The following is a 27,989-nucleotide window of genomic DNA, read 5'->3' as shown; positions in this document are numbered from 1 at the left end:
ATTACAAAACAATTCATTTAGGTCTTTTCTAAATTGTTCTTTACACTGATGTATTTGGCACAATTGTTCCTATTGCTGATCTGAAATTTAAAAAAAAACAAAATTAAGCAATTTGCATTATTTATTTAAGATAATCTAAGTTTAATTATTAGATCAATTAAGCTTGTTCAAAACTGAATAACAACAAATTCCTCAGCTGTTGGGCCCTATCCCTTGCTTATTAGGAAGGGTTAGGGCCGAACATATGTAGGTCAACCAGCATAAAAATCTGAATATATCCAGATTCAAACTGCTAGAAAGCAAAATGTTGCCTTTAATATCTCAACTGTCAATTTTTAACTGCTTAAAATATGAATAGCTCGTTTTTTACAAATAATATAATAATTTGACTTTGAATTAATAAAATTGTTTTGATTCTGACTCAAATGTATAAGAAAGGCTTTATTGAAGTACTTCTTGGCATGCTGTTAAAAAGGGGACTCGTTATAANACTTAGGCGCCCACTAGGACTTAGCGCCTGGAGCGGCTGCTCCGTTCGCCCTATGGTAGGGCCGGCTCTGACTACACCAGATAAAAAAAAGACTGAACTGTGTGGCATGTATGTAAAAATGGTTAATAAATAATATTTTATTACTAGGCTTGATCCAAATGAATCCAACTAAACATGGCGTCATTCAATTGCAAAAATTGAGAACTATTCAATTGCAAAATGTTTTTCTTGTTTCCCAATAACTTATGGTAGGTATTTAAATACTTTGTGCAACCCTTATGAATTTACATGACAGTCAACAAGCAAGTTCAAGTACTGAAAACTAGCGTATTGCTCTTTCATCAAAAATTCTAATCTTCATTCACAGAAACTGATTCAACTCTGCTCCTGGTTAATCCCATCAAAGATTAATATTAACAAAGACCTTGTGTTCATATGTCTCTTCACATAACCTTCATTTCTCTGAAAACGTTCCAAATTGTTCTCAGAATATAGTTTGCTATGCTCTGTTGTGATACCTGATGGCCATTTTACTTATTTCTCCTACAAATGAAATATTAATTTTCCACTTTATCCAGGTTAAGCTATATTCTTCATACGACTTCTGTGTCGGACAGGTTTTACTGTATATACTTTTTTAAATTTAGGTAAACTGATGGGATAATTCTAATTGTAAAATGAAATGCTAACTAAATATAATAATTATTTTAAAAATCTGAATATATCCAGATTCAAACTGCTAGAAAGCAAAATGTTGCCTTTAATATCTCAACAGTCAATTTTTAACTGCTTAAAATATGAATAGCTCATTTTTTACAAATAATATAATAATTTGACTTTGAATTAATAAAATTGTTTTGATTCTGACTCAAATGTATAAGAAATGCTTTATTGAAGTACTTCTTGGCATGCTGTTAAAAAGGGGACTCGTTATAATGAATCTGGTGTAGGTTGTGCGACATGCTATAATGGGAAAGCTAACTCGTGAATGATCAGATATAAAAGAGTGATATGTAGTTCGCATAAAATTATGGTGTCACTCTGTAAATATAGTTAACGTCAAATTATCCTACTTGCAGGAGTGTGTTATGGGCAGAAAGCTAACTTGAAACAGACCTTATATGATCCTTTAAAATGAAAAACTTTCTATAAAAATTTAACTTGAATTATCCTCCAAATATTCTGGAGAAAGATTTTCTCTAAACAGAAAAGGTATCAGTCCAGTTCCAGCTTTCTTCTCCACTCCCCAGTTTCTCTCAGGGATGCAGAGTGCTTTGGGTAGGAGACTTAGCCTTATAAATCCCCCTTACTACAGGCCTGACAAGCAGACAAAAACAAATGTGGTAGTACTTGCAAGTCTTATTGGTTCCCTGGGCTGATGGATAGAACTATATAGCATTTGGCCAAAGATGTCATTTTACTTTTATTCTGTAACACAATACAAATCCCCTGCACTTCATAATTTCATTCTTCCTTCAAAGGAAAACCAGACCAAACTGCATTGAACATAAGACATTTAAAAACAACACTAGTAGTTGGTTGTAGGTTCATGCCTGACTAACAAGCCATTCATGTAGAATTTTCCAGGTTTTCTTTGCTTATCTAACATCTAAATAGGGGCCAGTTTTCTGTATTGTAATAAGGCAATGCAATGTTTGGGCAAAGTGGATTGGATGGATGGAATAAGGTCGTAAAATGAAACAAGCTAGAGAACAAGAAGGTTGTGTGAAGGATTTCAACCCTTGTCAGATGGGAGAGAGGTAAATACTATATCTACACTACTGGGATCAATATCTCCTCCTATAGGCTGAGCTAACTTAATATGTATTTCTTGAAGAGGAAAGTCCTTGTTTTATGTTATCCACAGCAACCAAATATAAACACAGTTGCACTCCTAATCATTCAAGAATTAGTTATCATGTTTCACAGATAATAATTTGATTAAAGATAAAATATAACAACTGGTAGAGAAAGATGTTCCTGATTTTCTTGTTTAATTTCTTTCTGTCTTTTCTTTTCTTTATGCTTTAAGGTAACTAACTGATTAATAAATAAAATAAACAGATTGTGATAGTAAACAGGTGTTTAGAACCATAGATTGTATGAGTAATTTTAATATTAACAGTTTTTATTTAATGAAAATTAATTCTTTAAACAGTGTTATGTAAATAATTATTTAAATATTTATTTAATGCATACATATAATGTTAACCATTTATATATATAGTAAAACCTGTGTAAAGTAGAATTTACAGTACTAAATATTTTTTCCAATTTGGTAGGTTTTTATTTTGAACAGGTTTTAGTATTATACTTTTATCTATAAACTACACCCCAGTGCCGGCCCAAGGCAAGTTGTAGGATGGAGCGAGATTCTATTATGGCGCCCCCCTTTGTTGCCCCTAATTCATACCCTTTAATTTTCTTTACCACTTAGGCGCCCACTAGGACTTAGCGCCTGGAGCGGCTGCTCCGTTCGCCCTATGGTAGGGCCGGCTCTGACTACACCAGATAAAAAAAAGACTGAACTGTGTGGCATGTATGTAAAAATGGTTAATAAATAATATTTTATTACTAGGCTTGATCCAAATGAATCCAACTAAACATGGCGTCATTCAATTGCAAAAATTGAGAACTATTCAATTGCAAAATGTTTTTCTTGTTTCCCAATAACTTATGGTAGGTATTTAAATACTTTGTGCAACCCTTATGAATTTACATGACAGTCAACAAGCAAGTTCAAGTACTGAAAACTAGCGTATTGCTCTTTCATCAAAAATTCTAATCTTCATTCACAGAAACTGATTCAACTCTGCTCCTGGTTAATCCCATCAAAGATTAATATTAACAAAGACCTTGTGTTCATATGTCTCTTCACATAACCTTCATTTCTCTGAAAACGTTCCAAATTGTTCTCAGAATATAGTTTGCTATGCTCTGTTGTGATACCTGATGGCCATTTTACTTATTTCTCCTACAAATGAAATATTAATTTTCCACTTTATCCAGGTTAAGCTATATTCTTCATACGACTTCTGTGTCGGACAGGTTTTACTGTATATACTTTTTTAAATTTAGGTAAACTGATGGGATAATTCTAATTGTAAAATGAAATGCTAACTAAATATAATAATTATTTGTTATATTCAATTAGCATGATTTCACTTAACACACATTAACTGGTAGATTAATTGCATTAAATAAGATCTTCCCACATTTAAGTATTTCTCCCAAAGTGTAGAAGGATTGTGAGGCTGTAAAGTGTATTCATCACAAGTAAAATTTTCATTTCTTTATCCAATATATGTGAGATATAAACTACTTTGGGAATGAGTGTTACCAGTATATTATATAATGTGATTCTGTTTAGAATCAGAGCCTGAACTTTTTTGTTCTTTGGTTATATTGTTCTCTAAATTTAAAAAATGATGCAAATTTATTGTTTAAGCATATTCCTAATGAACTGGAAGATGTTAAAATCCAATATACCTGGTTCTAAATTCCAATATCATTTTTCTTTTTCAGTAAATAAAACTAAAAAACTAATTTTTTTTTGGAAATTTTAACTTATATTTAGGTTTTTTTATAATTTAATTTGTAAAATCATGTTTTAAAATTAAAAAAAAAAAAAGATAAAGAATTGACACATTTACCAAAGCAATAATTTTCAACTTCTTTCAACACGCTAAAAGGTAATTTTCCTTCCTGATTTTCAATCTGTTAAGAAAATAAAAGTCAAATGAGTACAAACAAAACCAAATTAAAGGGTTAATTGATATCATTTCTAAAATACATTTAATAGAATATTAATACAAAAATACAGTAGGAAAATTTAAATAAATTCAAAAAAAAAACAATCATTTGTGCTACAAGAGAATCCAATATTGGTCTAATACTTAACCATTGTTCTTAGATTGTATTTTCATTGGTAATATTGGTCAATCTTTAGCCAGTGTTTCATTTCAAATATCAAAATATATGTTTCTGAATTACTGTATTTTTAAGAATAATTTAATTGCATAGAGTCCAAAAAAACAAAATTATTAATTAATTTAATATAATTAATTGTTGCATTCTGTTTAAATAATCTACTTTCAATATTTATTATTCATATACTTCTCTGATTTTCAGATTAAGAAGGTTTCACAGCTGAAAAGTCAGTTAGCAATCCTATTTAAATATTCTAGACAAGCTTCTCACCGTATTCCACTTCACATTCCACACTATCTACAAGCTTCAAGGTTATTTAGTTTCTGCTTTAACTCAATAAAAATATTTAAGTAAATTGCAAAAGCCAGTAGTATGACTTTGTAAATTGTACTATACCTTCTAACAGCTAGAACTTATATCTATATTCAACCAAGTCAACCTACATACTTTTCCAGCAGTGAAGTAGATGACTTATGAATGCTTTCAACTATTCATTAGTCTACTTCAGGTCTAACTGAAACTTTATTTTTCAAAAAATGGAATGCCTCAATGTTCTAAATCGTTAATTTTGGAACATATGTCGTCGAACAGGATAAGGCAATCACATAATTTAAAAAACATTGAGGCATTCCATTTTTTGAAAAATAAAGTTTCAGTTTGACCTGAAGCAGACTAGTGAATGTAGTCAAAAACATTCGTAAATCATATACATCACTGCTGGAAAAGTATGCAGGTTGGCTTGGTTGAACGTAAATATCAATTACAGTGGATTCATACATATTTTGTATTTCTGTGTGTTGTTCAGTTAAGTTGCAGCTAAGAATTAATTTTCAAATAATTGCTTTGACTAACTCTTGCTAGAGATTCTAGATAGGATAGCTACAACTGATTATTAGTAAATGGCTCATTTGCAGATCTAAATAAATAGTGATGCAAATCATCAGCATTCAAACCATTAATAATATTTTTGTTTCTTTTATGTTTATAAAAATAGTGAATTATTATATCTGACAAGCTTTAAATAGTTTTCTTGAATCCTATAAATGAATAAATAATGAGTGAAGTATCTTTAAAGAAGAGAAACTGTTTTGAATTAATTAAATGAAATATTAGTGTGACTTAAATCTTATCAAAAACTGTTATGAACTGTTAAAACATGTGATATATGATGATAAAAATAAAACAGCAGTAATAATTACTATAAGAACTTAATGCTAAAGTATTTCTCTGTTAGTTCTACAATAATTTTTTATTTCATGCAGAATGGTTAAAAATGGATTCTCCTGCAAGTTAAAAAGATTTAGATCTGATCCCAGAAAATTCTCAGAACTTGGTAAGTAAATATTACTCAGCTTAAATCTAAAATTAAGTATAAAAAATTTCACCTCTCAATATATACTTAATTTTAGATTTAAGTTCACCCCTTGTGTTTTATTTTAGCACATGTTATACTATCCTAATGTGTATGTGTGTGGAGTCAAATGATCTTTTAGCTCCTTCCTTTTTCAACTATGTGTATTTCTTCTTACGAGTCATGTTGGTTTAACTGTCACTATCTCAGGTAACTAAGTTGTATTATATAAACCATTGTACGCATATCCTAATTTTTTCAATGCATTCTGTAAATTTGTAAACCTGTAATCAATTTACTGATAAAATATGCAATAATAGGACTGAAGAGGAGCGTTAAGCCCGAAATGCATATCCGTTCACACCAATAAAACAACTTTTTTCCTCTGAAAGTGTTCCTGTGTGATATGTTCTCAATGGCAACATTATGCTAAGAAACTAGCATTTTTCAAATTATTGGAATAATGAGTGTTTGAAAATTCATGACTAATCATGCAAATAAGTGATGTAGACTCTGTTGTCTTGGAACTACATTTATCCAAGATGGTGGAAAAAATTTTAGAACTTGTATTTACAAAGTTTCTACATCAACTGTTAAAACCATTTTTATAATTCAACCGGATGCCATTAATAGCTTGAAATTCATTTATTTACCTTTTGAAACAAACAATTAAAGCACAATGATGAGATTCTTATCATAAAATTAATTTCCTCATGTAAACATTTTTGCCTTTCTAATTAATAATCTTTCTTTGATCTACACTTTACTAGATTTTCATTGTAACAATCCACTAGGGCAATATCCCTTGCCTTCACTTTCCCTAACATGTTGTGGTGGGCAATTATTATTATAATTACAAGATTATTATTTTTTTATTCTTATTTATAGTTTGTAAAGAAAATGGCCTTAACTTGGAGGTGTAACCAGAAGGAAGGGAAGAAGGAGGGATGGAGATAGGGTGGAGTGAAGAGTGAAGGGGAAAAGGAGAAACAAAGGCGCCTGCTGCGAACTGCCTGTCCAGAGAGACAATTTATAATTAACAAGATTGGATTAAATGACCGCATGTAGGATACAGAGAGTAAAGTGGGCACCTTTCAATGGCATGACAAATAGCAGGAGAACAATGACTCAAGATCCCAAAGAGAGTATGAACAGGGAGGCACCTTGATAGTGGGGTACAATGGAGTAGGTGGACTGATACTGTCAGGTTACAGTCTTGAGAGCTCGAAGGTCAGGGAGCTGGAGAAAAGACTGTGTTAGATGCTGGAAGATTGTAGTCCATGAGGTGGAGTTTGTTGACATAGTTAATGAAAGTCATAAACGTGTCCTTGTCTTCGACAAAGGCACTGAGGTGGCAGGTTAGTGGTGACCTTTTTTTGTTAACATTTCTTTCAGATGTTTGTGGTGCATGGTGTGTTTCGAACAGGTGAAGATGAGATGGAATGGGTCATCTTTTTTCTTTGAAGGTACAGTCACAGAGACTGTCTCCCTTTTTTAGGAAGCAGTGCAGGTAACATTTGAAGTTCCCATGTGCAGTTAATAACTGGGTAAAAGCATGATTTGTGCTCAGGTGTTTGAGGTTGGACCTATGTGTAATGTCAGGAGGAAATTGTGGGTGATACACCCAGTGGAACTGCTGTCCCACTCCCTTTGCCACCATGACATAAGAATGGCTGAAAGTTCACTGCATATGTAGGAGATTGGAACAGAGGAGTAGGAGAGGTGAGAGGCCACCTTGTGTGCTTTCTTAGCAATGCTGTCTACCCTTTCATTGCCCCTGTTGCCAGAGTGTCCTTTAACCCAGTAGAAATGAATGGAAGCAGCACCTTTGAGTGCCTTGATGATATTCAGAGAGTTGTGGATGATGGGGAGTTTATGATTCCAGCACTATTTATGACCTGCTGTGCAACACTAAGGACAGGATAGATCTCAACAGGGCCCCAGGGGTATACTCCAATCCCATCAGGGATGATAGATTCCATAGAGACTTAGTTTACATTGCCTCCACCATCACTCAACACAAAAACGGTTACATGAGCATCAATCAGATATTAAAAATAACAAGCACACCACCGTCTTGTAGGTCTATGTTACCGACCCTGAAATTCAGGTGGATTTCCAAAACACCAAAGTAATCAGACAGGCATTTCATATTGATCACATCCGTCACCTGGAGGCCTGGGAGATCTTTAAAGCCAACGTTGGGGGCACCTGCATCAACTTTAAAGATGGAGAGTCGATCGCGCAGGTGTGGAGATACTTATTCAAAGAATTCGAACTGGGACAAGCGGAGGGGTGAAACGCAATACACGCACTATTTACATCTCGGACATCATCGTTTCAACGGTCAGGAGGAGACACCACTTAGTCAGCACCTGAAGAAGACCTCAGTGGAGGTCAAAAATGTTAGTGCATATTGTAATGGACACAACACTGTTATATAAAGGTTTTTGTGGATCATTATTACTCATCGCAGTGTTAAAGTTAGAAGTCATATTGTGTTTATGATCCCCTTTTTTAATTTGTTGTAGGGCCATACGGCTGTCGCTCATGATGTTTATCATTCTACCCCTAAACAGTTGAATGTTGTCTTGCACACACTTCATGGTTTTCCAAATTGCCAGAGAGACTGTTGGTTGTTAGTGCAGTTCTTAAGTTTAAATGCCGCTTCCCAAAAGATTTTCTTATGTGGATCTTCCAGACAGGCTGCTGCGCCAACAGCTCTGGGTGTCTTTAAGCCGTCAGTGTACATGCAGAGCCCCCAGGGGTTTGAGGGGGTGGGGGTCAAAATTAGAGATGATCTGGTTGGCAGAGTGAATGATGGGTTGATCAACATTGAGATCAAGGCCATGCTTTAGGACCTCATCCACCAGTGGGTGGATCTGGTCAAGTAGATTGTAATTGGTAACAGCCTTGTGAATATACTCTTGGCTGGTGTTGGAGGAGTTCATGTTCACCACGAGATTCTTAATGTATTTATAGATGATCACAAGGTTAACCAGAATCAGGCCAGCGTTCACCAACAGGGCGTCCGTAGGAGCGGTGATGTATGATTTAGTGACTGCTATTGCAGCGGCCCTCTGGGCAGAAAGGAGTTTCCTTCGGATGTATGTCCTGTTTGCTGTGTAACCCCAAACCTCACATCCATAGGTGAGGATGGGTTCAACAACGCATTTGTAAATGATTTTGCTGTTGGTGCTGTCCAAGCTCCAACAATTCCTGGCAATGGATCTCAGTTTATGACTTGCAGTAATAGCTTTGTCATAGGAGTAGTTTACATGGTCTTTCCATGACAGTTTTGGGTCCAGGAGAACTCCGAGATATTTAATGGTGTTTGTGTGTTGAATTTTCTGACCATTAATCCAGATGGAGGGCCTTTTCTTGAGGGGATTTCCCTTAGGGAAGACCATTGTGCTGCATTTTCCATAATTAATGAGAAGATAATTTTCTTGACTTCAGTTATAGACTGATTTCAGGAAATTGTTTGTGTAGTCCTGAAGCACTTCTTGATTCTGATGGGATAGCAGAATGATGGTATCGTCTGCATAGCCCTGGACATAAGGGTTACCATCTGGGGGGGCATACCTGGAAATGTTGAGGATTCTGTTATATAAGATATTCCACAGGAGGGGTCCTGACTTCGACCCCTGTGGGCATCCCCTGGAAATAGTGGACTCTATGATTATCAATTGCTAGAGCTTTCCTGTCATTGAAGTATCTAAGAGCATCCTGTCATTAATTAGAAGATATTGACCAGGCAGTGGGCCCTAGAAAGGGTGGCCAGGATGGCTGGCCACCAGGCGTGATCAAAGGCCCCCTTGAAATCAATACTGATAATAATAGTGTGGTTGCCCTTTTGTTTGGCATTTTGCACATATTTGATGACCCTATCCAAAGCATGGTGAGTGGCTTTCCCTTTCATAAAACCATACTGGTTGGAATTTAGAGTGTTGTTAGCTTTAAGGTGGTATAGGATTCATAATACCAAAAAAGTAGTGGGGATAATAGCATATGCCTGCAGGGACATCTTTCAGGTGATGGCATCTGTTCCTGGGGCTTTCTGCTTCTTGATGTTGTTGAATTGCTGTGTAACCTCCAAGACAGAGAAAGGCTTGTCATTGACCTGAGATAAAATGTCCAGACTCTGTTTCCTCATCTCTCGATGGTGTTGTCAGAGGGAAAAAGTTCGGAGAATATTCTCCTATAGGTGTCTAGGTGTCCTCTGGTGAGTTGGTGAAGCTGTGAGAGTCAGGAATGGTTGCTGGAGTTGCAAGAGGCTTCCTTTTTTTTGATTGCCGTGTAGTACAGAGTTGTCCAGGACCCCTGTCATTAGATGCTGTGCAGAATTTTTTCCATGCATTTCTCCTTGTGCAGTTCATCAGGATTTTATAGTCCCTGAGATGCTTTTGGAAAATTCAGTGTAAGTGCTGCTTGTTGGAGGGTCTCTTACCTGCCTGTACTTTTTTCTTTGGGTGTCTAACTCACTGCTCCACCAGGGGCTGAGGGCTTACTGATTTTGATCCTTGTGGACTGGGAATATGCCATGATGATTGCAATTTGAAGCTGCTCGACAGCAAAGTGGATTTCATGGTGGGAGGTGATGGATGTTAGCCCAGTAGGATCCCAATGCCATTTGATGAGGTCCGGAAACAGGTCCCAGTTGGTGAGGTTATGCATTTTAAGATTTGCCTGGCAATTTATGCCAGAGATATAGGTCAAGATATAGGCATGATCGCTAGCCGAGATGTAATCCAGTGTTTGACAACTAATATTGAATTCCATTGAATTGCAGTTTCCCAAACACAGGTCAATCCAGCTGTTCCCATTGCTACTAGAGAAAGTGGGCAGTAGGCTGGAGTTAAGAGACTGGAAGACCAGTTTCGCTATCAGCTCACTCACCGCATAGCCCCTCGGATCTTGAATGGGATTATGCCAGATGGGGGATTTTGAGTTGAAGTCACCGCAGACTAGAACAGGGTAAGCGGGAAGAGCTTTGAAGAACCCCCTTATTTCATTCAGAAGGGGGTGGATGTCCTTTTATTCTTATTTAGTAACTTAGTGATTTATACATTTATCCAACTAACCTTATTGTTTCCCACTGTTTAATCCTTGCAACCACAAAATATTTACTTCCTGGCAAGTTTTGAGCTGGAAGGGTTATCATCACTTACCAAGTTTAAGAAGTATAAGGATGATTTTTGTCATTCTTGAGCAAGCCAGCAGAGTGAAAGGCACATGGAAAGGAGAACTGACAAAGGAGGATCTATGCAGAGGGGACATAGGAGAGTAGTGCTCAAATTTTTTGTGATATTGAGAAATGGAAGAAAGGTTAAGAGTGGAATTTTCATCTCGTCGAAAGTCATCCATGTGGTGAGATTAAATTTTTCATATTAACTGGTGCCCACCTCACTGAACAAAGAAAAAAGGATCCAATACTAACAAAATCCTTCCATTCATTCTCTAATTTAGTTAATATTAGAACTAACTTATTTTAGAATAAGACAATGAAAATGGATTGTTTACATGCATCTTTGTGACTCATAATTGTCAGGGAATTGCAGTCTATTGTTAATAAAAGTCAACATGAAAGGGAATATTGCAAGTCAGTGTAAAATATAATAAATTGATATTAGAAAAATGATACATCAAATTATCTCAGATATTGTTATTTCATTTGTAGCATGTGGTTCTGATTGACTTGACATCAAAGGAATTTTTAAATGTAATTCATTGAATATTTTTATTGTCAAATTTTGTATAATCTGCTTTTATAAATATGACTAATAATAATCTTAAAAAAATGGGATACATGTTTCTAATTGCCCTTTCCTTGGATTTGTCACTTTTAATAACACTGTGATCTTTAAGAATTTAGACAGTTACCAGAATCTGCAAAATTCTAACAGAGGTGGGAGATTGGTAAATCAAAAAGAATTATGTCCATAAACACTAAAAATCTATTAGCAGCAAGGAAATGAACTGTTTTTCAAATGACAATCCTCAGACCACCAGAAATTGAATACAACAGAATAAAAAAGATTTTTTCTCTCTCTGAAATTAATAAAACTACAGCTGAGTTTGGGTTTGGGTTTAGGATGCTTTTTACACAAGAAGATAATAGCTTTAGAGATCAATTTATAAGATCACCTGCCAAAAAATTCATCTTGATATCCATCCATATAAAAAATGGATTTGTTATCTGTAGAATCTGGTCATTCATGGCAAGTAGTTGCTGGGAGATTTAGCAGCATAACAGTTTTTTTTTTTTGCACTTTACACTACTCCCATGTTTTTCCATCTTAACACTTAAATAACTTGTCTTATCAAACTGGTTTGAAGAAGTTTTTAATATGCATGTATATGTATATGTACAGCCCATATCAGTCTATTGGCACATATGCAATGCTCTTTTTCCTTTCTAAACTGTCACCCTAGGTGGAAAATCTAAAGTTCTAGTTCTTGGAAAGCAAGCAAAGTTTACAAAGACTATCAAGAGGGTTATGTAGCTGTACACTATATTTTTGCAAATATTAATTTAAGTTTAATTTAGTCTCTTCTTTCTACCCTTTGTCCTATTGTTCTATTTCCTTCTAGAACTTTCTTACCTAAATCCCTGTCCCTTGGGTGGGATGACCAGTTCTGAGGAATATGAGGAACAAAGAGTGAACAGGACCCTGAGGACAAACAGACAACGGACAAGGCATTCTCTTGCTAGACTGTGAAGTATATGGACGTAAGGAGAATGCTCCGAGTTACATTAGCAACAACCAGAGATCTTGGAAGTACATTAAGAGAAGGGGTCCAGTTTTAAGGTAGAACCGACAACAGTGAAAGGAAAAATCTTAAGCATAGAAGAAGAAGAAGAAAACGAGTCAAATTTTTGGAGAATATCGTGTGGTATCCTTTCCAGCAGTACACATAGTGCAAATACACCGAACAAAATCCAGGATATCCCTGTTTCTATTGTATCTATCTTTTCCTTCCATTATTGTTAAGTTAATGTATAAGATTAGTTTTAAGGTTGAGCTTCATATTATCACAATCGGGATTGGTACCGCACATTTGGATATAATGAACTATTGTCCTAGCGATAACTTCGCATGCTATTGTAATATATCGTGATGTTGGAATTTCCAATGAAGAATCTGTATATATATGCAAAATTGTTTACTTGTAAAAAATATATCAATTATTATTTTTAACATATCCTGTCTGCCTTTGTGGTAAATTTTAATTTTGCACTAACCTTCACAGTTACTACTAAGTTTAAAATAATTCATTAAATTAATTACTATATTTTGACACTTCTATACCTTTACTGTACAAAATCCATCATCATCAGGAACACCGGTTACAAGTACATTACTTCCTTTCTGTACAGAAAATTCCCGACACTCATTATCTTCTCCGTATATCCTCAATACACAACTATGTTCCGTCCTGCACTGTAATCAGAACAAATTCTATCAGATATATTTATTTAATGAGAATAAAATGTATAATAAAAAGAAATATGTTACCATAAATGGTACATTATTGTTATTTATAGCAAGTTGCGAAGAACCGGGATGAAAAGCGAACACAGGCTCCGACGTGTGCCCTAATGTGGATATGGAATATATACCAATGTTCAGCGGTTGGAAAACATTTAGTTTAGACAGAATCACTTTGGTACATTCCGGACTTCGCACTTTCTGATGAAGTTTTCCTTCAACATATATCTGAAAACATAAAACTATTTAAACCTGCTATAAAGATTTATGGCAAACTATTTATCCTGGATTTCTTACTTGGTAACCTCCTATTTGACAACCTTCTTTCGGTGTCGTCCAACTGACTAAGAGACCGTGATTACCAATTTGACGCAATATACAGAAATTACTTGGAGGAAGAGGATTAGCTGGAATATATTAATTTAAAATATTAATTTTGTAAATTGTCTACAAAATTAAAGGAATAAATTACAGTATAAACTTATTTCTCTCACAAATGCCAAGCTCAAGTGCTTTAATCTAGCATGTTAAAGTTTTTTACATTAAAAACTTAAATGAAGCAGCCAGGTATGGCTCTTTTAAGGTTAAATTCAATAAAATTACTATAATATTTGATATTAAAGATACACAATGTCATCAATTACTTAGAAACATCTAAAGTAAAAGAGAAAAGTTGATTAAATATCTACTTTGATGCTAAAAGTTTGCAATAATTTCATTGAATATAGTAGTATTCATCTGTTTAATGTATAATCTGGGCTACTGTTAATATTTAATATTTTTTTAACTTTATTATATGTATATTGTTTATTTACAGTTGTAATCTGCTGGGTATTGTCCCTTGTCATTGTAGGCTTAGTCTTAATGGGCTTGGAAAACAAATCATCAGTGTTCAGAGAGAGAGAGAGTGGACAGAATTAATAAAAAAAATCATCTCCAAGTGGATGTAAATAATAGTGCCTGATGTTCAATGCCATCTCCAAATGGACTTATCTAATTACAGCTTTGTGTTCAATGATATAATTACTATTATGCACCAATTAAATAATAAAAAGTAATATCTCAAAGCCTTCCATTGAAGAAATTGTAACATTTGATAATATAGATTTATGTATGTGATTTATGTACTAGTTAATAAAAATTTATTTTGTAATAAATTTATCTGAGAATCAATTCTATATATTACGACCTAGATAAATACCATTTGCAGCAGCGAGAAAAACATACAATTAATAAACAGCATTCAAATAATAGTTTTAAGTTCTCTGCAATTAAAGTTGTAAATACAATAATCCTTGAAAAAATTCCCACTGACCCTATCACCAATTATCACTTGAGGTCTTCTAGATCCTCAAAAAATATATTGTTTTGAATTGTGTCATTGATTAAAGGCATCAGTAATAAACATAAATTTAATCTATCAATAGTAGTGTTTTGAGATAAAAATTATGTACTGAATAACTTTCTGAAACAATTTTAACATGCATAACTTATAAAAATTGATAGCCAGAATGAGGGTGTCTTCCAGCCATTCTGAGGGATCTGGCGCAAATATAGTTGGGCAAAATATTCCAGACACTTTTCTGGACGGCATTGGTCTCGAGATCTGCCTAACCTACGACGGACAAAATAAAAATACCCTCTTAGTGCACACAGTGCAGAAAGAGTAAACAGTTTTCTTTTTACCTCTGTGTCCTTAAACAAAAAGTAAAATGTCTACTTGAACTTTTTTATAAGTAGAACTTATTTATACCGGTGTAGTTTCTGATCAGTCTCTTTTTTTACTAATCAAAAACTACATCGGTATAAATAAGTCCTACTTGTAAAAAAGATCAATATAAGACAACATAAAAACAAAAAGTTTCTTTATTCTTTTGTTAGGATACAATTAAAAAACTGAAACAGAAAAACTACTTTTTTTCTAGTTATCAAAATTTTAACCATTTCAGATTAAACCATTTTTATTACAGTTTTATGAATGTATAGTTATTCTTAACAGTCGGAGAATATTGGCCTACTTTTTGTTACGTATCTGTCACAACTAAAAAGTATTTTAGAGTTGTCATTGTTTAAATGCAATTGCTGTGATCTGCTCTGTAACAACTCACTTACAATGCTATTTCACTAGCAGAAGTATTAAAGAAAGACCACACTTCTGCTCTTCAGTGACAAAGTTTACAAATAGACTTGTGACATTAGGTACAATTAATACTTATAATGTATAAGTTATATGCTTAGCCATGATTTTATCTAGGACAAAATTATGGCTAAGCATATAACTTATACATTAAACAGGGAAAACACCAAAACAGCTTTTCCTTTATAATTTTGGTGTATATCTTATCTTTTCAAAACTTTTCCCATTACAGACATGGTTGAATTGGAATAGGATGAGCATGGAAAGGAATAGGGAATGATATCTGGAGAGATCTAAATTATCCATAATAAATTGAAAGATCCAGATAAGATTTAAACCTGAATCCTCCAAGTAGTCCAGTTTATAAGGAAATATAAACTGGAATTTTCTAATTTGAACATATGCAGATATTTGGAGGAACATGTAAACAGTTCTTTTTTTCAATATCAAAACATTACAATTGTCATTTTAAAACATTTTTATGATTTATGTTTAGTGTTAAAAAATGTTTTTGAATAAATATGTATTACTTGTATTATTTTCAAGCATAAGCAGCACATACACAGATTTATATTTGTCGACTTACCAGACTGCTGTTGGTGCAGTTCAGTTTGTACTGTTGTTATTTCGGATTTCTATAAAATTAAAATTTAATCTCATTAATATTAAGAAATATACAATTAAATGATACATTAATATGTAAATATACAGTATATTATTACTGTATTATATTTTTGAATAACTGGACTTATGTAGAATCTCTTGTTTGTCATGTTTAATTAGACTTACGGAAATAAGATCATTTGTCGAAGTCATGCCAGAATCGCCCATATCCACATTTTCTGTATGTAAACTATCATTGTTGCCAGAAATAGTATCATCTGGTAAAATTTTGGATGCTTCCTGAAAAATATTTTATACATATACAAAGATATAATTATAAATAATAATTTAGCTAATGTCAAATAGTTCTTCTCAATATCCAGTGTGGTAGCTGATGAATACGTAGATTTAGTATATGTCTCTTTAATCCGAATTAGTAAAAACGGTAGACTTTCTCTCAGCTATAAGGTTAGGTACTCCTTATATATATAGGGGCTCATATAGGCCCTAAATGCATTTGTTATTTGCAATAAAGGAGTACCTAACCTTATAGTTGAGAGAAAGTCTACCGTTTTTACTAATTCGGATTAAAGAGACATATACTAAATCTAATGTCAAATAGTTTTTATACTATAGATTAGCATTTGTGGCCTAATTGTTTCATAAAAACTGTTCTTAAGTAAACTATATTATTGTAGGTGAGGTGTAGTAAATTGAAGTTAAATTCAAGAAAATACAATTTGAATTGCATAATACCACAGTGAGATAAAATAAATATAGTACTTAACAGCAGAGGGTTGTAGAGTGATTAAAAAGCAAGGTGTCTAGCCTACAATGTCTTTAATACTGTATTTGAAATCATTAAAAGGAAATTTGATTAAAGAACTACTTAATGCATTTAAATTTATAATTGAGATATATGGTCCTATATATCCATGTCAAATCACCCATAAAAATTTTTTAAGATCTGAGCCTGGATCACACCTTACTCTGTTAGAGTAATAGGACAACATATTGTGGCATTCTTATGTTTTTGATCAGTTCCACCGGAGGAGCCTACAATGAAATTCTTACTCTCACTTTTTGTGAGGATATAAAAGCAACTTGAATCTTATAAAGGATCTTTTTCTTTGTTATCACCATCCCTACTGAATGTGAAATCATCATAAGGATGGCCATAAATTTGCAAGATGTCGGTTTATGTTGTCTGTCAAGCAAAAGTTTATTTTTGGTTCCTTTATCTTTTATTTTTTAATTACTCAATTGTTTATGCATGTTTAAATAAACATTAATTGGTTCAAATGTTTAATTTGAATGTGAAGAACATACCTTTAATTGCATCTCTCTCTCCATGGAAGCTACTGCTCTTAAAACACATTGTTCTAATTGCAGTTGAGCCTCCAGACCCGTAGTCAAATCTTCTAGAGATACTATTCCGGGCGTCCTCGACCACGTCACAGGAGAAATCCCATCCGCTTCTGACCGACAGATGTCCAGTTCAGGACTCATGCAGCCAAAATTTAAATCATCGTCGGCGTCTTCTTCCACTTCGTCAAAATAAGAATCGGTTCTTTCTAAAGGACGAGGTTCTTCCCGCGTCGAATTTTGGCTCCTCCCCAACACCCTTTGGCACATGTCCGACAAAGTTTCGATTTGTAAGCGACCGACATTGTTGAATTCCACACATAACGAATAAGGATTGTTTTCGTCGTCACGTGTAATACTTTTCTGCCAAAAATTAAACAGAGAAATAAAACATCACAGAAAAAAAGCTTTGTATCAAAATTAAATAAAAGAGAGAAAAGATTAAACGAAGAAATTTTGACCTCCTGCCCTGATGGTTGTAGGAAGAACGAAAGAGGAAGTTTTATTACGTATAGATTGGCAGCCAGAAACTTTTTAGCTGTAATTGAAACCTCTTAGTGACGGAAAAGAAAACATTACCAGGGCCAAAGTTCCTGAAGTTCAATAAACATTTTGGGTGAGAAGTGGGCCTCAACACAGAGTTAGGGATGATGGAAAAGAACCATCCCTAACTCTTACCTCTTGACAATTGGGTGAATTTTTCACGTGCAGTCCGACCCCCATCCCCTGCCTGCATCTTTTATGCATCATGGACCAGGCTAAACCAAACAGAATATGGAAATAGCTACGAGCATTTTTAAATATTGAAATGTCATCAGAATTTTGCCATTTGTCTTCCATAGCGTTCAGAATTTGGAACAAAGATTTTGAAAGAATTTAAATTAAGGACTTTTATTGTTTTAATTTTAATTATTAATTATGCATCACCTCTGAAGACGAAGTCTCAATAACTTTTAAGCCTCTTGACTCATCGGATTTTAATTTACTTCTCCAATGAAACAGCATACCAATAATTATGGAAATTGAAAATTAGTCTTGGTTCGAATACTTTCATGAAAAATATACTTACTCTCGAGTTTAATTCTGTCCCAATATTTTCTGCTTTCTGACGATCCTCGTAAGTTTTCTGTACAAATTCCTCTTCTATATCGGAATTTCCCACCGTATTGTAGAGATGTTCTCCAAAGGATAATTTTTCGAACTCAGACTTCTCCAGCATGGATTCCAGTTCTTTAACTTGCTTTCTTAACTGCAATATAGTCTCTTCTAATTCCTTCTTTTCTTCTTCCACCCGCATCAAGTCTTGTTTCAGGTCTTCTTCTTTCTGAATTAGAATGTCGTCGGCCTGCTGAAGCGTTTCTTGTAACGCTTTTTCGGAATTCTGCACCGAAATCAATTCTTTCTTTAGGAATTCCACTTGTCGCTGCAACTTTTCCACCTTACAAATCATTTCTTCGTGATTGCCTAACTCTTCCTGTAAATATTTTTTATTTTTGTCCATCTCGTGCAATTTTTGCAAGAGATTTCTCTGATTAGATTCCAAATCTAGGATTTGCTCCTTTAAAGCGGCTTCCCTCATTTCGCTTTCTAACAATTCTTCTATCAAGTTATTAGACTTTCTGAATTCCGACATCCTCTTTTCTTTGTCCAGACTGCAGTGAAAACAATTCTCTACCTCTTCCAACTGATTTATTCTCAATTTCAGCGATCGTTCCGACGATTCCAGTTCGTCGATTTTCTCGTTGTAGTCCTTTTCTAAGGTAGCGATGATTTTTTCCGCGTGTTCTAAAGTTTCCTTGTAAGCTTCTTCTTTCTTTTCCATATCTATCAGTTTCTCTTTTAATTCCTTCTCGTTTTTCTGAAACTCGCTTAACTTTTGCAAAAGTAACACGTTTTCGGACTGAATTCCCAATTTTTCCTCCTTGCATTTCGAACCGTTTGCCTCTGTAATCTGGTTTGCTTCTTTTCTGAGCTGCTCTACGAAGGATTCGAGTTCGGAAATGCGTAATTTATAAGCTTCCTCTTTGGCGTGCAGATCTTCCAGATCGGCTTGCAAATCGTTTTCCAATCGTTTCTTTTCTTCTTTCAGTGCTTTAACGGTAATAGCCGCATTCTCTTCCATCTCTTTCAACTTCCATTTCAATTCCGCTTCTATAACGTGGTGCTCTTCTTCTAACATTTTCATCTGATGTTGGAATTCTTTCTTGGTTTGTTCCAGCTCCGATTCTTTACTTAGTAATTCTTGTTCTAAAATGGCTTGTTTCTCCAGCATTTCGATAATTTTTGAATTATAATCTCTCTCTTTGCTTAACAGATGATCGATTTCGCCGTTTAACTTTTCTTCTTTGGATCTTTGTAGCTTATTCAGCATGTCGAACTGAAATTCAAAGTCTTTCGTAAGAGTTTCGATCTCTTCTTTATTCTTTTTCGCACTCTCTTTCAACACGCGATGATCTTTCTTCAACATTTCTAATTCGCACGTTATTAAATTATACTTTTCCAAGTCGATCTCGAACGTTTTGGAAGTTATGCCGATACTTTTCTGTTCGTGCTCCAATTCCGTCATTCTCTGCACCTGTTTAGCCTCTAAGGCTCCGAAGTTCTGTTGTTTCTTCTCCAATTGAATTAACGCCTTCTGACGATTTAATTCTAGTTCTTTCAACGATTTATCGTGATTGCTCTTCAGCGCCTCGAGTTCCGACTGTAAATTATTTATATTTTTATGCAGTTGCAGCTTTTCTTCCTCTAAAACTAAGACTTTGTTATGCAAACACATCTTTTCGTTTTCCAAATTCTTTATAGTTTCTTTGAAAGAATCTTCAATTTCCAGCCATTTCTGCTGTTGAATTTCCTTTTCTTTGTATAGTCTCTCTCTAATTTCCAATTCTTTTTCAAATTCGTGGTTAATACATTCTAACTGTAGCAGGCGTTCCTTAAGTTTCTGTTCGCTACTTTCCAGAGAGAGAATTCTTTGAAGAATGTGCTGATCCGAATTGGCACTGGGCAACAAAGCGGGCCGATCGTCGACACTACAACTCTGTTTCTCCACACAGATGTTTTCATTTTCGTTTAATTCTAATAATTCGGATAACCCTTGGCTTGGGCCATCATCCAGAAAATACTCTATTGTGTATTTCTTCAGGCATTTTCCCACGTGAGCCTCCAACTTGTGCAGTTTCTTCCACAATGCCAAATTCATTCCGTCCATCTGATGAAGTTGCTCGCGCAAAGTCTGATCTTCCTTTTCTAAAACGTGCAATCTCTGTAATAATTCTTGCTGGACGGGGGTAGAACACTCGGAAAGTTTGGGAATTTCGGGAGGAATTAGAAACGAATTACAAAAAGCACAGATATTATCCGTGTTAAAATCGGTCTGCGTAGAAACTGCAAGACCGACACTTGACTTTTTATAAAATTCCACATTTAGATAATCGTTTGGTAGCACGAACTCTTCTTTGACGTCCAAACGATTGTTAAACGCGCTGGTAAGAGCTTCGGCAGATTTTAAAAGCTGTTCCAAACAACAAACTCTCTGCTGCAGATTTAATTTGGACGTTTCCAGAGTTTGTATGTGATCTTCGTATTTCTGTATTAAAACCGCCATGTACCCTATTTGAGAAACTAGTTCGTTTCTCGTCATGTCTTGATATTCGGACCGATTAAACGATTCGTCCGGAGGATTTTTGAGCTTTTCCAGTTGACTCCGAAGTTGATTTTCTTTCTCGGCGGCTAAATTTAATTTTTCTTGCAACCTTTGACCGGTTAATCGAGCATCGTTTTCCGCTTCTTCTAATTCTAATAATTGTTCTTTTAAAGACATTTTATCTTCTTCCGATAAGGCTAACCTTTCTTGAAGACTCGCCAAATCGTTCTGCACGTATGCCAGTTTCGATTTTAACTCTTGTTCCTGGCAGTTCTCGTGATTTCTCGTACAATTTTCTTGAAGCAGCTTTCTGACTTGCTCTTCTTTAACTTTAATACTTTTATATAATTTAGAAATCAAATTTTGCGAACAATTTAACTGTTTGGTCAATTCTTTCTCTCTTTCTCTTAATCGATCCATTTCTTTCTTCCACTCGGATTTCATCTTCTGATGCTCCATGAATTCCTGAGTGTCGATTCCCACTTCTAACAAACTGTTCTGAGAAATCTCCAAGTCCAAATTATGATCTTCCACCGTTTCGGATTCGAAATCCGACGTTCGATTAAGTATATCTTCTTCAGATTCCTGAAGGTCGGCAAGACTGCTGGGTCCGGTCGAATCTCCCCTCCTTTCTTCTCCCAGACCCTCGTCTTCGCTGGTCATCGTACCCAACGGGTCCGATTCTTCACTGAGTGTCCTCTTGATTTCGGCACTTTGCACCGAATCCTCGTGAACTCCTCGAGACGAACCGGAAGATAAAAACTCCTGCCTGTTTTCCAGTTCGATTAGTAATTTCTGTACCTCCTCTTTAGCCGACACGTAATCGATATACAATTTCAAATTCTTTTCCACCAGATCCTGTTCGGATTTTTCTAGCATGTTTATTTTTTGAGTGAGATCGTACTTAATCGACTCGTGTTCGGCTAACTTCGAGGTTAACTCGTTGTAGCTGTTAAAGAGTTCTTCTTGTTGCCTGGCATAGTTTTCGATCAGCAGGTCTTGTTTTTGTAACGTCATACGAAGTTCTCGAATTTCGCAGTCGTTTTCCGACGTTTCGGATGCCACGTCCTGCGACAGGTTGAAGTTTTCGGCAAACGTTACAAATTTATAAATTACTCCCTCCCCAATCTCCGATAATAGAGGGTTTGGTGAGGCTTGCAGAGTCCCAGCAATTTTGGCTTGTGAAACGGCTTCCTACAAAATACACAATACAATATATTTCATATTGCAAGCACAATCAATACGCTAATTTATAAATATACAATGGTAACATTTAAGCCACTAACTTTTTCTATTTTATGAAGTTCATTAAGTTTATTTTTCAAAATTTCCACGTCGTTTTCTTTCTTATTGGAATAATTCAATAACGTGTAAGTATCCTGCAGAATCACTCGAAGGAATTCTTTAAATTTTACATTCATTTGTTCGGAAAGGTACAAATTCTCTTCTCTTTTTTCAACCGCTGCTAATTTTTCCGAAATATCTATCAGTTGCTGGAAAAAACAAGAGAATAATTAATAAAAGATAACAATGTTTTAATTAATTCTTATTAATTAATTAAATACCGATTTTGTTTCTTCCAAATGTTCTTTGCATTGTTCGTAATTTTTCGAAAGTTCGCAATTGGAACGAGTCTGATCTTCCTGTAACACATAAAAAGGGCTTACTTACTTTTAAAATAATTAAAGACATTTTATTCAATTTAAGTCGTACTGTATTTCTAACACAAGCCTTGGTGGGGTACGCGACAATTCGGCCATTCAAAGTAGGCGAACAGAAACTTTAAATTTCTTCCTCGCTTAGCAAGCATACGATTTGGCGTGTATATATATATATATATTTTTTTTTTCTTTTTTTTACAGCCAAAGTTCTATATAGCGAAGTCGGTACCTTAACGTTAGCCTTTACAACCTGTATACCCCTACAGCTAGTGTGTTTTAGGGCACACTAGTGCTCTAACCCGAATGCCACTTTTAGCACTGAGATTAGACGAGGGGCGATTAAGTTTCTTACGTGTCACATAAAATACTTTACCTTTTCTCCCGTAATTTCTTCCAGACGTTTCTTCAAATTGTTAACATCGTTTTGTAAGTTGCATACGGTGTTATAACTGTTTTGGATACAAGATGCCGCTTTTATTAGAACAGAACGGTCGGAAGTCGAATCCTGAAATTTTCAAAAATAGGACTCAATTAGTTACAATACAAAATTGCTTATTATTAAAGGAATTTTATCTTATCGGAATCCTACCTGAATGCAGTATAATTCCTTTAAACTATTCTTTAATTCCGTTACCTTCTTTTCCTACAAAATTACAAATTTCCATCAATGAAAACTGTAATCGTTACAATTAATTAGCCGCAAAAGGGAGAGGAAGGAAAGCAAAAAGTTTTGATATTTAAATTTTAATACTTACATTTAAATCGTCTGACGTGGAGGACGAAACCGACGAATCAAATTCGGAGCTCCTGGTAGTAGAGCAAACCGGAAATCTTTCGGTATTTACTCCGCAATCCACCGGTTTCGATGCCGACTAATCAAAATTAATCAATTTTAATCGAAAATGGCAAAATAAAAAGTTTATATTTAAACTTTTTAAAAGGCTCCTTTAATGCCTTTTGCATTAAGAGGGCCTTTTATTATAAAACCAGAGGGAGGACAGATGGCAAAAGAACGGCTAACCTTATCCAGACTCGATCTTTCGTCCCCCATAAATGGTATAAGCCCATATCGGCCGCCTGGCCGTCATGTAATTGAAAATCATAATAGTTTGTTACTCAGTTCAACGTAGAATCGCGTATTGACTAGCTTATTTAGCTAAAATCTTCCCTAGTTAAAACAAGCCGTACAAAACGAAATTTGTAAACACATGAAAAGAAAATCCGTTACCTTTCCTTGATTTTCAATTTCCAACACGCAAAACTCTAACAATTCATTCTGATCTTGACTTTCTTTCAGTTCACGGCGCAACTTTTGAATCTAAAAGAATTCGTTTGTAAGTTAAGGATTATCAAATTTTTAAATAAAAACACAAAAAATTATTTATATTAATATATATTTAATTATCTAGCAACCCGTGGTATACTTTAGACACGTAAGAGGTGTATAGTTATTGGGTTCTACGATGATTTATTGTTATACGCGACCACGGTTGGTCCGGCAAGGCTTTGAAACAAAGAGTGTTGAAAATTCGGTTGTGTACCTGTATTGTATACAATATAATTGGCTCCGGCATCGTATTAAAAACTGGCCTTACAAAGAAAACCTTGATTAAAGGAAAAAGTAATAGTAATTGGGCTAATTTGAAGATCAATATACTGAATATATTGAAATACTTGAATATATTTCTGTCATTATTTAAACCTTTTGCAGCAGACAAAGATAGCAACGTCCTCGTTACCATTGTGTGAACATTGATGCCATTAAGAAGTGGATAGAAGAAAAGATATAACACACTCTTGCCCATTACAGAGTTGAAGGAACTAATAAAAATCCTAAACTATATTTGAAATTAGAAAAAATAATCCAAAGTACCTGAAGCAATTTGCCAAAAATCAATATTCTGGAATCATAGACTGGTAGCGAGTTGTGATTAAATCAACACTTTTCTAGATGATAATAAGTGCCAGAATTGTGGGGGGAGAACTGCGGTCTTATTTGGGAGGTCATCGTGTGTTAAACTTCTGGACAAGTATATGTTTTGGCTCGCTTAAAGTGCAGCCCTTCTACATTTTTCTTCAGAAGTTTCCAAAAATTAAAAAGATTCCCAGAAGTTACTCAGCAATGGACTCTGCCGTGACTTGGCAACTTACAACTTTCTTCTACCATACTCTTGAAGAGATCCACTGGTTTCTCCTGCGTCGAGTAAGGTGCTTTTGGCCTTCTACCAGTGTGGCAATGAAATTGTCTGTACACTTCAAAATTTTACTGCCCATTATAAGATTCGGACTTACTCACGCAGAGCCGAATTTTTATCAAATCCTCACCCTACTATTACTGGTATTTGCTTCGAGATCCTCGCATTACAAATGTTTGCTTTATAACTCTTGTATTACAGTTGCTTGCTTTTATGACCGCTCTAATTCAAAAACAGAGGGTTATAAAGCGGGTGGTCACAAAATAGGGTCTATAGTGTCAACGTATATGTGTAAAACTATTTATAAATTATTAATTTAAAATGTATTAATCAGTTTAGTTTTTTGAAAAATTACTAAAAATATAAAAATATATTTCATTTAAAACTGTTTTCATAAAAACAAAGAGAGGACATTTAATGTTTCTTTTAAACAAAATATAATTATTATTTCATTTGTAAGAATTTTTAAGATTAAATAATTAAAGATTATATTTTTTAATCTCACTTTATTTTTTAAGTGAAGAGCGATGTGCCCCAATTTCTGATTCTCGTCGGCCAGACTAACGACATTCTGAAATTTCAATTAAGAGAGAAAATTATGTTTCCAACGTAGAAATAATTGCAAAATTAATTAATATCCCAACTAAATCTTACTTTATTTTTGATTTCTTCCCCTTTCTTCTCGCTGACTATCTGACGAAACAAGGAGAACGAACGTTGTAGCTCCAAGTGTTCCTTAAACAGTCTTTTGTACATGATCTCTGGCACCTACGTATTGAAATACAAACTTTTAGTGATTGAGTGAATATTCGGTATTAATTAAGTGTGTGATACTCACTTGACTTGTCTTTAATATTTTTCTTTCCTTTCTTCTTACATTGGTTTCGCTGCTACTCGATCTATCGTCTAAATCCGAACTCTATAACAAGTAACATAGTTAAACTCGTACTAAACACTACTTTAATCTATAAAACAATCATCTTGCCTCATTGCTGTTGGAAGTATACTTCCTTTTGTTTGGATTCTTTCTACTCGATCCACAGACCTAACAGATATAAACAATTACATCGATCTCTAGTGTCAAAAACCGAAAGATACTTATTGTGTTAATATAATCCACCATTCTTACACCCAGGTTTATTTTGCCTTCCTCGGTTGCTTCGTTAACAGTGAGGTTCTTCGAGTCATCGTTCGAGTTTCTGGCTTCCAGCCTCTTGTGTCTGCATTGATGCTTCAACCAGAAACTATTCCTTTCGTGAAGTATGCACAATTCTCTTCTGAGTTGTTTGATTTCGCGATCCTTAGTCTTTAATTCGGCTAACTGAAAATATAAATAAATACACGATCCTTAGGCCAATAAAGTTTTGACAAATTCAAAAGCATCTATGGAATAATTGGGGTTCTCCTGCCCATAATCTTTCCATATAGGCTTTTGTCTATCGAGATTAAGGAAAGACAGACAGACAAACAGTACGAATTTCTGGTAAATTAATACTAAAATTACCATTTATCATTGTAAAATGAGAATAAAAATTAACTAATGATGATTACAATTAACCTTTACTTAATATAATTATAAAAAAAACGTTTTAAGTAACTTTATAATTAATAATATTATTAAAATAAACCGAAATTAATAAGCTTACGTGACTTTTCGCTTTATTTTTCTCTAGAATTATTCTTTCTGGAAGCGCCGACAACGACACGTTGAGTGTGAAAATTTGAATATCCTACCGCGTAAAAGTGGCAGGTCACGTGGCCGGAAATGCCCGACGTCACTTCCGACATTAAAAAAATAATAATAATAATAATAATGATAACCACGTCGTTTCGACGGGTTATTTTCGTATTAATTTATATTTATATTTATTATTTATTAACGTCACACTTATGAAATTTCGAACAGTTTCATCGTCAATCTGTCAATTATACTCATAAATTAACGCTAATCCATATTAATTTCGCACGAATGAAGGTCGTCGAGGGTGTACGAATCACCGGAAGTGACGCGTTACACTTATTAAACGGTCATCAGTCTGTCATCGGAGAGTGACGATTGCCGGAAGTGACGCTTAATGTTTACTGGCATTCATTCGTTGGAATGTTATAAAGCATATCCAATACGAGCGCGGATCGATGCTACGAAAATTTTGAATTAACCTATCACGAGGCGAGAAATTCGAATTTGAAATGAATCGTGTTTATAAACAATTAAATACTTTTTTTACGTAATTGCTTAAACTAGCAGTTTGTCTGTACGCTTTGAAAATAACTTACACTAGCATTTGTATCCGTTCGTTCGTTTGTCTACTACTTCATCCGAAAATCAATAGAGATAGAAGCCCTAAATTTTCAATGTCAAGGATCGAACGCTCATCCTTACACCGGATATCCTTATATCCAGTATAAGGATTCTTATACCGGGCATTCTGAAGCTCCATACGTAATTTAAAGTAAAGAAAAATGGAATTTTGACACTTACGAGCTTAATTTCTGTATTATTTTCCATTTTATCATCGAATTTACAAACAGATTTCGAGCAAATCGAATGCCCCGAAATTGTTCTAAATATTTTTATTCTAGAATTTCTAAATATAAATTTGAACTTATGCAAATTAGCTACGAGGTTACTCGATCGTTAGGCATTGATAAATACCACAATTCCCATTTGTTAAGCATTGTTGAAACCAGAGAATTAATGTTATCGATACCTCGTTAATTCAACTTTTTAATTACAAAAATTGACCCGAATTAAATTAATTGCATTCTATTTAATTACTTTATAATAAAATAGAATACTTTTTATTTACATAAACGAGATTTTAGTGTTATGAGATAACTATTCTCTATATTTACAGGCCTACGTGTTAAAATGCCTTTGATTCACTTTGTTGTTTCGCGAAGTCTTGTCCGACAGACACTCTGACGGATACAAAATTTCTATTCTCTATTGCTATAGCTTCGAGTTTTAGGGATATTAGATAGCATACATATAGTATAAGCTTAGGGATATAGGGATAAAACAAGTAATTCTATCTTTGGCCCTTATATACTGGAGTTTCTGCCCTTATAAATAGGAGTAAGTCATAGGAAAACAAACACAATGCATAAACTATTGCCT

General features: G+C 34.4%; 1 protein-coding gene and 1 long non-coding RNA gene across 3 annotated transcripts in view; one reads left to right on the top strand and one right to left on the bottom strand.

Moving 5' to 3' along the window:
• The window catches only part of LOC111628296, a 30,117-nt gene extending 15,101 nt beyond the window's left edge, over positions 1 to 15,016 (top strand). The window contains exons 3-5 of one of the 2 annotated variants that reach the window (XR_002757152.1): positions 4,622 to 4,731; positions 5,683 to 5,753; positions 14,082 to 15,016. This is a non-coding gene — a long non-coding RNA (uncharacterized LOC111628296). The remainder of the gene's footprint in view (positions 1 to 4,621; positions 4,732 to 5,682; positions 5,754 to 14,081) is intronic. The other variant, XR_002757153.1, reaches the window with a different exon arrangement.
• LOC111628295 (putative leucine-rich repeat-containing protein DDB_G0290503) lies at positions 30 to 27,492 on the bottom strand. The gene is made up of 21 exons (XM_023372058.1): positions 27,351 to 27,492; positions 25,998 to 26,189; positions 25,854 to 25,913; positions 25,707 to 25,787; positions 25,523 to 25,636; positions 25,374 to 25,439; positions 23,902 to 23,991; positions 23,429 to 23,545; positions 23,263 to 23,316; positions 23,047 to 23,178; positions 22,578 to 22,655; positions 22,299 to 22,505; positions 18,439 to 22,206; positions 17,334 to 17,732; positions 16,191 to 16,304; positions 15,988 to 16,036; positions 13,562 to 13,671; positions 13,292 to 13,492; positions 13,085 to 13,216; positions 4,144 to 4,207; positions 30 to 80 (listed from the first exon to the last, which is right to left on the bottom strand). Exons 1-21 carry the CDS (start codon positions 27,375 to 27,377, stop codon positions 70 to 72), a joined length of 6,066 nt encoding a protein of 2,021 aa, XP_023227826.1. The 5' UTR covers positions 27,378 to 27,492; the 3' UTR covers positions 30 to 69.
• Between the last annotated feature and the right edge of the window lie 497 nt (positions 27,493 to 27,989).

The sequence above is a fragment of the Centruroides sculpturatus genome, unplaced genomic scaffold, assembly GCF_000671375.1.
Source record: "Centruroides sculpturatus isolate CEXI.00-Female unplaced genomic scaffold, Cexi_2.0 scaffold466, whole genome shotgun sequence".
Classification (NCBI taxonomy): domain Eukaryota; kingdom Metazoa; phylum Arthropoda; class Arachnida; order Scorpiones; family Buthidae; genus Centruroides; species Centruroides sculpturatus.
Note: the sequence above shows the minus strand (reverse complement) of the source record. Positions and strands in the feature narration are given on the sequence as shown.